At 35.0% G+C, this 16,196-nt stretch overlaps 1 protein-coding gene across 2 annotated transcripts in view; it reads left to right on the forward strand.

Annotated features, from left to right (window-relative positions):
* G3BP2 (G3BP stress granule assembly factor 2) overlaps window positions 1-15,533 on the forward strand; it is a 33,996-nt gene extending 18,463 nt beyond the window's left edge. The window contains exons 3-12 of one of the 2 annotated variants that reach the window (XM_004703205.3): window positions 2,273-2,354; window positions 3,108-3,281; window positions 4,225-4,315; window positions 5,843-5,945; window positions 6,654-6,831; window positions 7,808-7,906; window positions 11,778-11,880; window positions 12,894-13,022; window positions 13,746-13,864; window positions 14,216-15,533. In XM_004703205.3, coding sequence (XP_004703262.1) covers window positions 2,273-2,354; window positions 3,108-3,281; window positions 4,225-4,315; window positions 5,843-5,945; window positions 6,654-6,831; window positions 7,808-7,906; window positions 11,778-11,880; window positions 12,894-13,022; window positions 13,746-13,864; window positions 14,216-14,488 — 1,351 coding nt within the window. In that variant the 3' untranslated portion in view covers window positions 14,489-15,533. The remainder of the gene's footprint in view (window positions 1-2,272; window positions 2,355-3,107; window positions 3,282-4,224; window positions 4,316-5,842; window positions 5,946-6,653; window positions 6,832-7,807; window positions 7,907-11,777; window positions 11,881-12,893; window positions 13,023-13,745; window positions 13,865-14,215) is intronic. The other variant, XM_004703206.2, reaches the window with a different exon arrangement.
* Window positions 15,534-16,196: the final 663 nt, after the last annotated feature.

Genomic DNA, 16,196 nt, shown 5'->3' on the forward strand with positions numbered 1-16,196 from the left:
AAGTGAGGGTACTTAAAGGGGTGTGTGTGTGTGTGTGTGCGTGCGCGTGTGCAAGACAGAACTTTATATCAAAGAGCAATGATACTTAAAGTATTTTTATCTGCCAAATAATATTGGTATTTGGTAAAACCGTAACAGTAGCTTTATTTACTGTCTTGGAAAGAATAGGACTTGTATAGCCTATTTTTTCTGGAGATAAAACAAAACTGATTTATATTCTGGAGGAAAATGTAAGTGGTGATTATTTGTGCTCTTTTACGGTGTATCTTAGTACGTAGAATTCTTACAGAGAACCGATTTATCATGTACATTGTAAGTACATGAAACGTGTGAAAACCAGAACCTGGTGGGACTACCTGGTTTTTTTCTGTCTTACATGTTTTCCATCTTTAACAGGGCGCGGTCTCACCACTTTTCTAATCACTCCATATTAGGTAGGTTTCTATCGAATGCCAGATCCAGCTTCCACAGGTGTTTAGTGTATTGTGGAACACATTAGCCAAGTGTGAGCTACGGATTTCATTGGCACTTCATTCTGCATAGGCTGTTAAGAGGCACATTCCTTTTTCTACACGCATGTTTTCTATATGCACTTTACATACATATGTATATTATCTCTAACAGTTATAAGGTGTAGATATTTTCATTATCTCACTTCACAGATGGGAGAACTGAGGCAGGGAGATTTTGTAATTAGATAATTCATCTAAGATCTCTCAGGAAATGAATAAGCTAGCTATAGCCATTATTCAGACCCAGTTCTGACTCCAGAGCCCAACCATGCTATTATACTGAAATAGAGACTATATAAAGGACAATTAATGTGTCTCCCACACCCTCTTCCTTAATCTAAAATGAAGGCATTTTTGTTGACAATGTATATGAGGGAGTGGGGAGAATAGACTTAGTGTAGGGCCTTTTTACTCTTAAATTTGGTCTTTTTGACATCTGGTGTTAGCTTTTTTTTTCTTTTATAGTAAGCATTTATTTTTATTTTTTTTGAGCATTTATTTTTGTAGTTACAGAAAGTAAAATTTAAAACAGTGAGGATTACACCATCATTCTTAAACAACAGCATGGAATTCTTCTGTTTTATGCTTTGCTTATTTAATCATTTCCCTAATTAATGATGGAAGTTTAGGATGTTTGTAAGTTTTCACTTGTTATAAACATCTCACTGTATTGAATATCCTTAAACATGCATTTTTGTGCACCTTTCTAGTTATTTCCTTAGGATAAGTTCCTAGAAGTGGAATTGTTTCATCAAAGGTATGATCATTTCTAAGGCTTTTCATATATATACATAAATATTGCCAAGTTGTCCTCCAAAAAAAATACCAGTTTACATGCTTGCCAGTTTTATATGAGAGAATATAACATAAACTTAAAAATAATACAGGTTTTAAAGCATGGACTCTGGAGCCAGACTGGGTTCGAGTCTTAAGCTCTCCCACTTAGTAGGTGTGTGACCTTAGGTGAGTTATTTTAACCTCTTCTGAACCTCAGTCTGCTCATTTGTAAAATTGGGATAATAGCCTTTATTTCATGAGGTTGTTAGGGTTAAAGGATGGATATAGTACAGTGAGACCTCTGCCTGGCATAAAGGAAAGACTTAGTAAAAGGCGTTTGTGTCTCTTGGTAGGAAAAAAAAATAGCTTTGTTTCTTTGATAACATTAATTGTAAAAGCTATTATTTCTATTTAGGTAATATCAAGGAAACAATTTATCGAAAACATTAATGAAAAATTAGATGTTAAAGTAGATTTTGACTCTCTGAATTATTTTAGTTTAATCCTTTGGAATTAGTCATCATTTGGAATTCTGAGTAGAATATTAAGCAGAACCATCTGGTGGCTTTTTGGTTGCTGTTTTCTATCTGAACGAAATAGAAATTGGTCTATTGCTATAGTGTTAGTATTTATTATATACTTTGAATACCTACCTCAATTGTTCCATTTAAGAATTAGATGGGAATAGTTAATGGTTGTCTGCTTAGTTTGCCAGGCGCTATACTAAGCATTCTGTGTGCATGATCTCATTGAATCCTTGCAACAACCCTATGGAGTAGTTAACTGTTCGTGTTTTATAACCTAGGAAACGGAACTTTACCAAGAAAAATAAAAAGACCTTAAGTAACTCTAACCTAAGATTACACAACTAATTAGTGACAGAGCCAGGGCTGGAGCCTAGGTCTGTTTGACACCAGGACTCTACTGCCTCTGAGACTTTGTGCAGATTCAGTGTTAATCACTAGTTATTGACGGTTTTACAGGTTTTATGGCAGGAATTCTTCCTATGTTCATGGTGGAGTAGATGCTAGTGGAAAGCCCCAAGAAGCTGTTTATGGTCAAAATGTAAGTTTCAGTTTCATACATATTTCAGATGTTTTGTGTTAAGAAAAATATTTGAAAAATAGCCTTTTTGTGGCTATAGATTTTTCCATTCCAGAAATGGTCATTAATTGTAACTGGAAATTGTTTCAATAATTGCCAGAGGGGCTTTGAGCTCTTATTAAGTATCCAGGTTGGTGTGGAATTGATACAAAAGAGAAGGTAGGATGCATTGTATTTTATATTGTATTTTATATAAGAAACAACTGAGGCATTATACTGTGACATTGTATTACGTATATAGAAATGCAGACCTTTATGCTCCATATGACTTACAGACAAAGATTTTGAAGTGTAGGATTTGACCTCGCAATGTTTGGGGGTAGGGTGGCAATTGTAAGTAGAAATGGCCTTAGTAAACATGTACTATAAGTAAAATTAGTTGTTGTCAACGATTTATTACCAAATATTACAAAAAAGTGGAAGAACCTAGGTTATTGCATACTGGAGTGGGAGTAGACTTCAAAAAGTCCGTGGAGAAATGGAATCTAAATGTAATAGACTTTTCCAAGAAATTGTTGAAGGCTCCTCATAACATCAGAGACCCGTCAGGAAATCATCTGGTGTGGTGCTCAAGAATGAAGGATGGTGCAGTGGATGTATATGAGGCAGAAAGAGTAAATGGTTAATCTTCTGGAATTGTAATGAAGTCACTAGGGGAATGTAGTAGGTAACACAGTATTATAAGTGGTTTTTCCTCTTTCTTCCTTGATAAAGGATATACATCACAAAGTATTATCTCTGAACTTCAGTGAATGTCATACTAAAATTCGTCACGTGGATGCTCATGCAACCTTGAGTGATGGAGTAGTTGTTCAGGTCATGGGCTTACTGTCTAACAGTGGACAACCAGAGAGGAAGTTTATGCAAACGTTTGTCCTGGCTCCTGAAGTGAGTTTTTGTTTCACTATGTATTTCTATTTCATTTGGCTGTTTCTAGTTGGTTAAAATGTTCCTAGTGTTTCTTCTACTAGGTTTAAATTCACATGTTGCTATTTGAAATTTTTGTATTAAAACTTGATATGATTTGAGTTTGTATGTGACACCTGTGCATGTGAATAGTTTACAGAAATAATAGATGACTATTGTTCTATTTAAGGAGCCCTTGTGGAGTTACCTGATAAGCATTGGACTGCTTAAGTCAAAGGGTTTAAATCCGCTATCAGCTTCAAGGGAAAGTATCTGGCTAATCTGCTCTCTTACAGATTTGTTTTTTTCAATCTTTAACAGTTTGCATTTTGCAAACAAAATGTAACATTGCGACTCATTAATTGGTCTCAGTGTTTTAATTTTGAGTAGTCCTTTCTTGAGTTACAATCTTCGAATGATTCAATTTAGTTTAAATTAACAGCACAGCATGTTCAACTTTGGAAAAATTATCTTGAGTGTACTTAACAGGCATCCCTGGTTTCAATGCAATGCGCTGATAATGTGTTTTATATAAACGGGAGGTATATGGAAGTCTTGCATTGAGCAAGTTTATTGGTGCTGTTTTTCCCATATCATACTCACTTTATGTCCCTGTGTTACATATGGGTAATTATTACAATATTTCAAATGTATTCATAATGGCTACATAACACTTAATAATAGACTAGTATACTGTAAGCAAAACTTTATGTGCACTGGAAAAAAAAAAATGTGTGACTTGTAGTTCATTGCAACACTAGCTTTATTGCAGTGGTCTGTACCTGAATCCACAATATCTCCAAGGTACGCTTGTATTTTTAAAAAATATATAAAAATTGAGATATATGTTTTGTAATTAGCTACCTTTATATAAGGCCAAATTTATTGATATTTATGGAATTATGTGGATGTTGTTTTCTTACAGGGTTCTGTTCCAAATAAGTTTTATGTTCACAATGATATGTTTCGCTATGAAGATGAAGTGTTTGGTGATTCTGAACCAGAACTCGATGAAGGTGAGGTTATTTGCAAGGTGGAAGGGCTCTCTGTTTATGGTCATGGGAAGTATGAAATGTAATTGTCTTTGTTTTGTAACCGAGTCACACTGTTTTTCCGCTCGTTTTTCCCCCTGGTATAAAATAGATGTTGATTATATGAAATTATGCAGAAACCAGCATTACAAAACTAGTATAGTACGTGATACCAAAGTCTCAAGTAGAAAGAAAATGTTTTGGAAATGTTAATGGCAGTATATATATATATACACACACAAGTGTGCTTAATACAATTGAATGATGGGTTTTCATAAAATTGTTAGAGCCTCCCAATAAAATAATTAAAAACAAACAAAAACTAATGTAGCACAGACAGTGAGAAAGTTTCCCTTAGTCTCATCTTCTATATGTACCTATTTACTGAGCTAAAGGAACCCTGGTTATGTAGTTGTTATGTATTGGTTACACACATCATCATCATTTGAAAGCACTAACCACTGTGCAGGAAAAAGATTAAGCTTACTACTCCCATAAATAATTAGCATCTTAAAAACCCACAGAGGCAGATCTATCCTACCCTGTATGGTCATTATGAGCCAGAATGCACTTGATGGCAGTGAGTTTGGCTTTATGGTGTATTTAGCAAACTGATTACTGTACAAAATGGAATTAGGCTAGCTTAGAGCTTTCTTTCTCACAGTTGATTTATCCCTATTGGCTGTGTTATTCTGTGGCTATATTTAATTGGTCTCTATTGATAAAAAGTGTTTGCTTTGTCATTATTTCTCAAATATTTTGTGTTTGTACTGAAGCTTTTTACAGTAGTCAAGGCTACCAGTTAACAAGGTCTACACAAATTATTCATCAACATTGGTTAAATTCTTCACTGCACATGAGTGTGATCTGTTCCACCGTTTATTCCACGTTTTGCTCCTATCTGGCTTCATCTGTTGTAACCCTAGTTAGAACAGGTTGGTAGTGGTAGCGAGGCTCTTCCGGCCTTCAGGGTCAATGAGGTCCTCTGGTTTTGGGTAGGATATTTGTCCTGTAGACTAGTTTCTACTTTGAGTAGAGAACAATAGTTTTATCTTAGAAGGCCACTCACAAACATTTAGACCCTTGACACTGTCTACCAAACTAGGATGTCAAGCATAGCTTTATGAGAACTGTATTAAGCCACTTGACCAAGGTGTCCCATGAGACCAGGCCTTCCAGAAAACCAGTCCCACAAAGTCTTGGGTTTTACCATAACTTGCCCCTATGTCCACATTTTTTGTTGTTGGTATTGATTCTCCATTGAATAGATTTGTGGAGAATCCACTTCATCCTTTCCCACTAGTAAATATTTAAATATAGATTACCATCATTTTCAAACTTCATCCTATTTGCGCTTCAGTTTTTGGTTTTTAACTTTTAGAGAATGAGTAACAATGTTGTAATTGCTTGCTGTCATAAGTTTTCCTTTACTTCCTTAAGCATAATAAACATGTATCAAAAATTGTGTTTAGCTTCTTTAAAAGAGATGTGTGATGCATTGTGTATTGTCAGAGTCAGAAGATGAAGTAGAAGAGGAGCAAGAAGAAAGGCAACCATCTCCTGAACCTGTTCAGGAAAATGCCAGTAGTGGTTACTATGAAGCTCACCCTGTGACGTAAGAATGTTTGTGGAGTTAAATTTGGTGTGAACTAGCATTTAGTTGCAGTGTGTCTTTTATAACTAGGATTATTGTTGTAAATAGATATTTCTTACAACTGCTGATTGTAATAGTTATTTGTATACCTACTATGTATATGCAGACCATTTTGAAAGAATTGTTTAATTAAAAAAGTGAACATACTTTTTAGTGTAGAACAGTTATCCCTTAGTGGTAATACAGATTTGTTTTAGGAGAGCACAGAGTTAGTTAACATTTTATCTTATTTTTTCATGAAATAGTTAACACCAAGATAAACATTTTACCATGTATACTCATGGATAAGTCGAGTTTTTTAAGCACATTTTTAATGCAGTTTTTATGGTAAAATTAGGTGGCTTGGCTGATATTTGGGTCGGCTTGTACTTGAGTATATACGGTAAGTAGTTTAATATGTTTTAGCATGGTAAGGTTGAAAAATTCATTTTTTTCATTGGACTTTGATTTCAAAGCTCCTGATAGATACACGGGCTTCAAAAAGTTCTTGGGAAAATTTCAGTGTCTTATAATTCCTTGTTTTCTACCCCATTGAACTTGTAAAGCACTTATATCTAATACGTTATTGGTATATGACTAGTTATGCCCCATACAGACAAATTGAAATTTATCTTATTTTAATTGATCATTTCACTCATACTGAAAAATGCACAAAATGTTTTATTGTAGTAATGGCATAGAGGAACCTTTAGAAGAAGCCTCTCATGACCCAGAACCTGAGCCAGAATCTGAAACAAAAACTGAAGAACTGAAACCACAAGTGGAGGAGAAAAACTTAGAAGAATTAGAGAAGTCTATTTCTCCTCCTCCTGCGGAACCTGTTTCTCTACCACAAGAACCACCAAAGGTTAGATCAAAGGAAACTTCTTTAGGCCTATAGCACACCACATTTTCATATATTATGCCATTAATGAAGCATGTCCTTTGTTCGGTTATTTAAATAGCTTAATGTAGAAAACAATGTTTTATGTATATAAAAGAGGTTGAGGTTTTGTTATCTTGAGGAACCCCCCCCCCTTTGGAAAACACGTCTAAGTATGACTGAAATTTAGTTTTTTGTATACAGTGTTGATAAATGTGAGATTATTCAGGTTCATATAGAAGGCTCTCAGTTCCTCTTACATTATGAAGTAAGTCCTTTGAGCATAGATGCAAATTTACACTTATCACCAGGAGTCCAACTTAAACAAGTTGGTGTATTATTAAAATGAGGGATGTATCTGTCACTTTTTTGTTCTGTTTTGAATGGGACCAATTTCCACATCAGTTAAACTATTGCAAAGATGAGTGACACTCATAGCATATCATTTAAGCCTACCGAAAACTTCTTTTATCTTTCTATAAAGGAGAGGTTAAAGTATATCTGGGTGAGAGGAGAACTGTGTTCTCCTTTTGTGAACTTGTGAATGTCTGTTAAAGTTCCAGCAAGTACTCTCTTCCTTCTATGCTTCCCTTCCCTCAACACCTTCTTACCTGTTTTCCCCAAAAAGGGGGGGAAATTGCTTCTATTAGGTTCAGACTTTCTAGCATTGGTAGTTCTTAGTGGTTTTGTTTGCCACTTTCCTCATCTACTTAGAGTATGTAGGAACTTGCTTGTATTTTTACTTAATAATTCAAAGCATATAGCCATAAATAATCTTGCATAATGAGATTTTGAAAGCTGGCACATAGACTGGCATGTGTGTGTGTGCCTTTTCAGGAGTCCTCCAGTATAGAGCAATAGTTTAGAAATGAAAAGAAACTATAAATATTTGGAAGTTTCCCTATAGGAATGTTGGTGGTTTTCCTTGATTAGTAGTCTAGGTTTGTTGCATTTCCTGCAGGCTTTCTCCTGGGCTTCAGTGACCAGTAAAAACCTGCCTCCTAGTGGTACTGTTTCTTCCTCTGGAATTCCACCCCATGTTAAAGCACCAGTCTCACAGGTAACCCATCTGTGAACACCTTGGATTGTATCCTTGTTACATTGCAAATTGCTTCTCTCTTTAATACTTTTAAAATTGAATCAATCCAGGAAATATGGATAAAATATACAAACAATTTAAATGTATTAAATGTAAATGCACCCATTTTAAAGGCCAAATATCTCCATTCATCATCTACATAGGTGGTATTGGGGTTTGGGTGTGTGAAATACTGATTAAGTTGGTTTTCCAGTATATATTACTAGCATCTAAAAGGCTTCTTAACAATACTTTCTTTTTTAAAAATTGTTTTTTATTTAGCAGGAAATTTTTTTGGCTTTTCATTAACCCATGGGAGAAGTTTGGAAAAGCGTTATCAAGAATCATTCCTTAAAAATCAAACATACACACACACAAATTTTTTAACATATATAGTGCCTAAGCTCTCAGTCCGTAAGTGGTTCACACCATTTAGTTGAAGCCTGTACCAACTTATGACTGTAGTAGTCACCCTAACTGGTGGTTCCAGTGTTCTGCTTTTTGTCTGTTATCTTCCCCATTTCAGAGCTTCCAAAAACATGGAAATGAGACACCAGCTACCTGAAATGTCTAATTTTTAGGCATAGTTCAAGAGTGTCAAAATCTTTCTCTGCATTTTAAGTCAAACTACATTATAGGAAAAGCAAACTTAAAGTGATTTAGGGCACATAAAAGTCAGTTTACATATATGTTTTATATACACCATACAGTGAAATATTGGATTTCAAAAGTAGCTAGTAATTAGTAATCTTTGGCGCTCGTTATAACCAGTCACATAAATAGAACACATGGCCCCATTATACCATTAAGATAAATGTTGAGTGGCCACTTGAGAGATACATATCATAATTTTCTCTTAAATAAGAAAACTGGTTGGCCTATTAGTGTTGCTTGTGTTTTTCAACATATCTGAAGACCTTATAGGTCCTTTGAATATTCGTTCTTAGAATTAGTGACACTTTTGCTTTCTTTTTGTGAGTTATAAATTAAAATTGCTAATGCTTCTTATGCCAGTCATTGTGATAAGCGCTTAATATTCATTGTCATTTTGTAGATAGGAAAAATAAGAACTAGAGTGAAGGTCAGTAACTCATCAGACAGCTATTGTAAGTGGTAATGGATGGATTTTTAATTTATACAGTTTGACTCTAGAATCCCTATGTGGCCACTGCAAACCTATAGTGTAAAACAAATATTCCATATTCCCTTACTGAAAGGGAACACATCTATATTCACACCAGAGAAGAATATTCATATTTAATACCACCCCTAAATTACGTTGTGTCCCTATTGCCTAGGAATGTAAGCTAGTGTTTGGTTGTTGTTTTTTCAAAGATTTGAGTATTTCTAAGTTAATTTTCAAATTGTAAGGAAAGTATACTATATTTCCTAACCTCCACCCCTTGTTTGGAAATAAATCTTCAAAAATTCAACTTTAAAGAGCTCTCTAATCTCTTTAGACTTATATTTTTAATAGACCCATTTTGTTGTTTTGGCATAGTATCTATTTCCTTACCCTTTTAGCATTAATAAAATGGTAGGCATGAATTAAGATGGTGAGCTAATTTTTTGGTAAAAAGGTTTTGTTGGAAATTGAGTACTTTATCTCAATAGCTTATGTCGTAGGACTGTGTGTTAGTTCTGGTTGTACGTGACTCGATTTGGTACTTTTCCCATTTCATATTGGATGGCCTGCTTCTGTGGGATTTGTTACGTGAACATACATTTTGTCTGTTTGGAGTAACTTGTTTTAATCACTACATTGGGCCTTAAAATCACAAGTAGCTTAATTAAGATAAATTAACCTTTTATTGAAAGGAGCATTGTTAGGTTTTTGGTCTCATATTTTTCTTGCGTGGCAATGATCTGTTATCTACTTGAAAGTCAGGTTGCTAAGTTAATGGTATGATTTATTTGTAAAATGTTAGAAATTATTGGTCTGTATGTTTTAATCCTTAAAAGCTGAGGAAAGACTCTTTTCCCTGTTTGTGTAGTTACTTTTGTGTTGGTATTCAGTTTTGAAAGGACGTTGAATAAATCAGCCAGGGCCTCAAGCACTTTATTAATAGCATGTAGATTGGATGACTGAGTCTTAAGGTTTTTCTGAATTTTTAGCATAAAGATACACTTTCAGTTGTTATGATTTTCTAGCTTTTGTTGAACTTTGAACAAAATGTTTTGAACCAAGTTATTTTATAGTATTGAACTCAATACATACCAGTGGTCCCTTGTTAGACATAGAATATTCTCCTACATATTTTGGTAAGAGAACTAAAACAATAATTTAGTTTAAACTAATAGTTACTGAAGATTAGTGTCGAATGATACTGTATTGGATGATGTAGAAATTAATTAGCTATGGTCCTTATATTAATACATCGATAAAATTATTTGAAAATGATGAGCAATAAATTTGTTTTTAAGAATATTGGGAGCAAATTCATTTTGAAGGAATGGGAAATGTACATGATGAGAAACAGAATTTGGGGAAGAAATCTTGTTAAGAATGCTTTAGGATTAGAACTATAATACACTTGATTGCAGTATATAAAAAAAATCATCGTCAACAAATTGCTATTTTTGAAAGAAATATTTCTTTACAGTCAGTTTTATCACTGATCTTACAAATTATAACATCTAGTTATCTAGATGATGAAAGAGTTTGAGCCACTCCCTGGACTGAGAGCCTCAGAGATGATCACCCATAAAGATTGAACTGAAATTTCTAGCTTTCTGAATTGAAAACATAATGATTTGCCATAACCTACTGGGTTTTTGGTATGTTTTCAGGGTTTCTATATCGTCTCTTTATTGGGCCATAAATAAGACGGGGGCTTCAAACAATTCATGGAAAAATCCCATTGTCTTCCAATTCTATGTTTGACAAACTTTTTTAAGTCCCTACTTGGGCAATAGTAGACCTGAAGAGGTTGGAGAAGATTTAAAATGTCATTATATTATGAAAAAAGGTCATCACAGATGAGAATGTTTTTAAAACAGTTAAATATATGGTTTAATTAGCTTTTAACAAAAACTTAATGGAAAACCTCATAACAGAGCATATTTCCCCACCCCCACCCTAAACCCCAAATGCAGTTGAGGAAAGTTACTGGGTCAGTACTTAAATAAATGTACACCTTTCCTTTAAGGAAGAATAGTAGGCATCTAAGGGACTTCTTTTATTATATTTGTTTCTTTATTTTAAAACTTAATTTTAGTAAAAGTATATTTTTGCTATATCTCCCCTCCTTCCTTAAAAAAACAAAAACAAACACCAGCTCAGTGCCATTAATTTGATGCCAACTCATAGCAACCCTGTGGGAGAGGGTAGAACTGCCCCTGTGAGTTTGAGACTAAGATTTGTTTATAAGATGGGAACTCAGATGATATTGCTAAACATTTTTATATTTGAAGGGCAAGAAACTAGACAATTGTGTCAAATGCTTTTGTTTTTCTAAGATATAGATGGCTTATCAGTTTGCATATGTATTTACATGGTGTTTACATGGAGTAGCTCTTACTGCATCTTTTGTAGTGGTAGTATTTTGTTTGCTTGTTTTGGGCAGTACCTTTTATGCCATTTTAGGGTAGACATAATTTTGTTGGGAGGGGGCCATGACCCTGTATAAAGCATCTTATATTGAGTTTTAAAACCTTGAGTGAGAAAACAAAACCTATCCAACTATCCTGGATTGGTACAGAATATCTTTGTAGAAAACTTTTTTCACATGCATAAGACACGATTAAATTTTACAGTTGCCATTATACTTCCTATTGACTTGTTGATAGCTGCCTTTACTTGACTTTTCTCCTGTAGAATATTTCTTAATAATATTTTTTTCTTATATTTTAGCCAAGAGTTGAAGCTAAACCAGAAGTTCCAACTCAGCCACCTCGTGTGCGGGAACAACGGCCTCGGGAACGACCTGGTTTTCCTCCTAGGGGACCAAGGCCTGGTAAGGCAGCCCTTTGAAAGCCTTAGCATTGAACACTGGAAAGGTCAGAAAGACTTTTAACTTTTCAACAGCAGAATGTGCTTTCTATACAGATCTTTTCATAGTACATTGTTTAAAGGTTTGGATAACCTATTGAAATTACAGTCTCAGGTAGAGCCAACTACCTTTTAAAGGAGGACTGGTTTACCGCCCCTGGAATAATGTATTTGGAAGGTGTAATAGGCTTTCAAGACAAATTTCAATTGGTTATTGTCAGTGGTTCTAAGAACTCAAACTGAGCTGCCAATAACCTACTCTCTTACTTAGCACTCTTATCTCTTCACAGATAAACAAATAAACACACTCCGATTCTTCCTAATTTGATTGTCTTAGGTAGTAAGTAAATTGCCATGATTTTTATTCGTTTACATTGTTAGCTAATATATGTAATATCTCTACTTGAATTCTTTAAGTATGTTTAGATTGCTTTGGGGAGGAGATGAAAAATAGTTATTCCACAAATTTTTCTTCTGATGCTGGTCTTATTATGATCTATTTGTGTTCTTGGGTGGAACAGTGTGCTGTGTGTATACACACCCCTGAAATAAGAGTACATAAATGAGATTACTACCCCTGCAATCTACATTCATACAACCAGTAATTGTTTAATTTGTGAATTTCAGAAATAATTAGCCTAAATATACATCGCTTAGATAAATGGTGATGGCAACATTCAGTGAAGAGGAAGACATGCATCTGTAATACTTGGCTTTCATACCATTTTCTGTAGTCAACAGACCATTCGCTCTAGAAAAAGGAACTTCAGCAATCTAGTCATATATATCTTTATTCTTCAATATAGTGTCATGTTATTAGCTAACCTACTAATAAGATACTTCCACCTGTTTAAGGAGTGTACTATCTTACTAAACTAAAACAAATGTAAATATTGATTGTTACACATTCATGGCTTTGAACTATTGTTTTCTGTGAAGCTGGTATATACTAGTGTTTGTTCTATTTTCTCTTCTTAGGCAGAGGAGATATTGAACAGAATGAATCTGACAACCGTAGAATAATTCGCTATCCAGACAGTCATCAACTTTTTGTTGGTAACTTGCCACATGATATTGATGAAAATGAACTGAAAGAATTCTTTATGAGTAAGTGGTTTATTTTGCTAAAATTAAGCAGCAGTATGGAACTTTTTTGCAGATTCGGTGTTTTGTTTTTAAATATTTCTCTGTATATTGTGTGTTCTTCTAGCTTCCAGTCTCACCTTAATTGATCAGAAATACAGAACTGTCAGATCTTTCTCACTGTGTCTAGTGTTGATTTGGCCTTCTTCAGTATAGTAGAAGAAACATCTAGAGCAGTGATTCTCAACCTGTGGGTCACGACCCCTTTGGGGGTAGAATGACCCTTTCACAGGGGTCGCCCAATTCATAACAGTAATAAAATTACAGCTATGAAGTAGCAATGAAAATATTTTATGGTTGGGGGAATTACAAAAACATGAGGAACTGTATAAAAGGGTCGTGGCTTTAGGAAGGTTGAGCACCACTGCACTAGAGGAAGCTGTCTTAAATTCTGAGATGGAACTCATTTGTCTCAGAAATGGTCGGGGTTGGGGGAGGTGTTAATATGTTGTTTTCCTAAAACTACAGTAACTGTATTTGCAAAAGAACAAGATGTAAAAGAGTAACCAAAGTAGCTGCTAGTTCCTGAGGTAGACTATATGAGAGAATGTACCTTAGGTGTCATTGTGTATACAGCTTGCAACTTTTATTTTCAAATATAGCTCGGTTCATCCTGAACAATTAAAGCCAGGAAAGTGTTTTGTTATATATTTATTTAATCTCTGAATGTAATGTTTATTTTCACAGGTTTTGGAAACGTTGTGGAACTTCGCATCAATACCAAGGGTGTTGGGGGAAAGCTTCCAAATTTTGGTTTTGTGGTTTTTGATGACTCTGAACCAGTTCAGAGAATCTTAATTGCAAAAGTAAGTGATTTATGAGACATAATTATTTTATTACTCTTGTATATACTTTAACAGGATGCATTTTTTTTAATCCGGCACATTTTTATTTATTTAATTTTTTAATATAGCAGATTTTTAAAACCATAGAAAATCTTTTTAAAATGGTAAAGCTAAAGGTTGTTCATTATGAAATGGTATTTATGCAAAGAATTATGATTTGTTAGTTTTAAAGAATATGGATTTTTTTACATTAACTTTTCTGGTTAGAAAACTTGGAAAATAAGCTTTCTATAAAAGTTTTATCAGTGCAAAGTAGTAATGTATTTTCTATTAATGTCTATCTGCCTATTTATGTTTTCTCCCTTTTTAAAGCCAATTATGTTTCGAGGGGAAGTCCGTTTAAATGTGGAAGAGAAAAAGACAAGAGCTGCAAGAGAACGAGAGACCAGAGGCGGTGGTGACGATCGCAGGGATATTAGGCGCAACGACAGGGGGCCTGGTGGTCCACGTGGAATCGTGGGTGGCGGAATGATGCGTGACCGTGATGGAAGAGGGCCTCCTCCAAGAGGTGGCATGGCGCAGAAACTTGGCTCTGGAAGAGGAACCGGACAGATGGAAGGCCGCTTCACAGGACAGCGTCGCTGAAGCTCCACTGTTGGCAGAGTCTTGGCAGTGGTATACTATTCATCGTGTTTGCATTCTTGTTCTTTTTTTTTTTTTTTTTGGCTTTGGAATGTGACACAGCCTTTTTGATCATTTCTTTGATGTGAAAAGCATCTTTTGTTTATCGGTTAAATTGAGGTGGAAATTATTTCCCCAATTCCACAACAGGATTCACATTGTTAATTTATAAATTTAGACTTGGAGAATTGCGGACTGAGAAATGTCCATACCTTAAACAGTCTACAACAAAATGAACTATAATCCCAACTGAATTCAGGGCCTTGAGTCAAAAAAAAAAAAATCCTCTGCTGCACATTTTGTTTTAAGTGTGACTGTTTCTGCCTATTAATGTTAGAAACACAAATAATGCAATTTGTGCAATTGGGGAATCCTGCCTTTTTTTCCTTGACTCCCCCTCAAAATACAAACCAAGAGAAACTCGTGACGCACTCATCCAAATGCACTCATGAACTCGTTAATACTGACATCTGCAGCAGGAGGCAACAGGGGGAAAGTGCATCTTTTTCAGTAAAGAATAGTTGGTGAGATGATGAGGGCGTTTTATCTGCTTGCTGTGACCAGCGTGTGTACTCATAAACCTTAACAAGACTACAAGTATACTCCAGAAGGAAACCATTTAGTTATGAACTTAATAACACAATTCAGAACTTCAGAAGCTTGGTCTTGAATATTAGACCAGGTTTAGTAGCTCCATATCTAAGATTTTTCTACCTGCCCCTCTTCAGTACAGGGATGGCTGGCTGCTCAACACACTCCTCCTGCCCCCTTTCCTTTCTTTATGCTGTGTACAGTGAAATTGTCTTTACTGTATTTTTGTTCTCTGGTAATGTAATAAGCATGATGGTGCCTTCTATTAATACATCATTCCAGTCTTGCTGGTATTTTGTACAGTATAGTGTATGAATTGCTGTGCTGCGAAGCCAAACAGCTGCAGAATGTTGAAAAATCATTGAATTGTATAAAAATTGCAGTATCTTTAAAATCAGTAAAATTGACTAGCATTTTATTTACTTTGTTCTTTAGTTAACAAACTCTGTTCTCTGTGGGAGGGAGTCTTGTGTGTTTGGGAGGGAGAAGGGAAGGAGGAAGTCAGCTCTTTGGAGTAAGTCTCTCGTTGACTTTCTCTTAGCAAGAATTTGAACATTGGAGAATTAAGAGGTGCTTTGAAAAGTCAAATCAACTTCGTGTACATTTTTAGTGACATTTTAAAAGCAGTCAGATTCCTTAAATGGCAAGTGAACCTGAAGTGAGGACACTGCACTCTTCAGAGAAAAGAGCAGCAGCTCTTATGTGTTTGAACTTTCTACGTGGGGGGCAGGGAACTGTCATTCATTTTGCACAATTCTTGAACTGATGTCAGCACCCGAGTGGCTCTGCATTTAAGTCTGGGATGGCATCTTTTATTTTTACATGAATCTTTAAACAATTCTGTGAGCAAAGTTTGTAGCTGCTGGAATGTCTGTCTGTATAGCAAGCTCCAGTAAACTAAAGTATGGTGAAGGATAACCAATTTTATGCTTCGAGCATTCAGTACATACAGTTTCTGATGTTTCAAGTTAGGAGTGAGATAAATAAGTGTGACCACTGAAAGCTGCTTGTTATTGTTAGCATGGAAGACTTCTCCATTCTGTATTAACCACAAACAAAAATGGCACTTGAAAAACTGGTT

Source organism: Echinops telfairi, unplaced genomic scaffold, assembly GCF_000313985.2.
Source record: "Echinops telfairi isolate 266 unplaced genomic scaffold, ASM31398v2 ScPeMD7_7468;HRSCAF=8506_0, whole genome shotgun sequence".
NCBI lineage: Eukaryota > Metazoa > Chordata > Mammalia > Afrosoricida > Tenrecidae > Echinops > Echinops telfairi.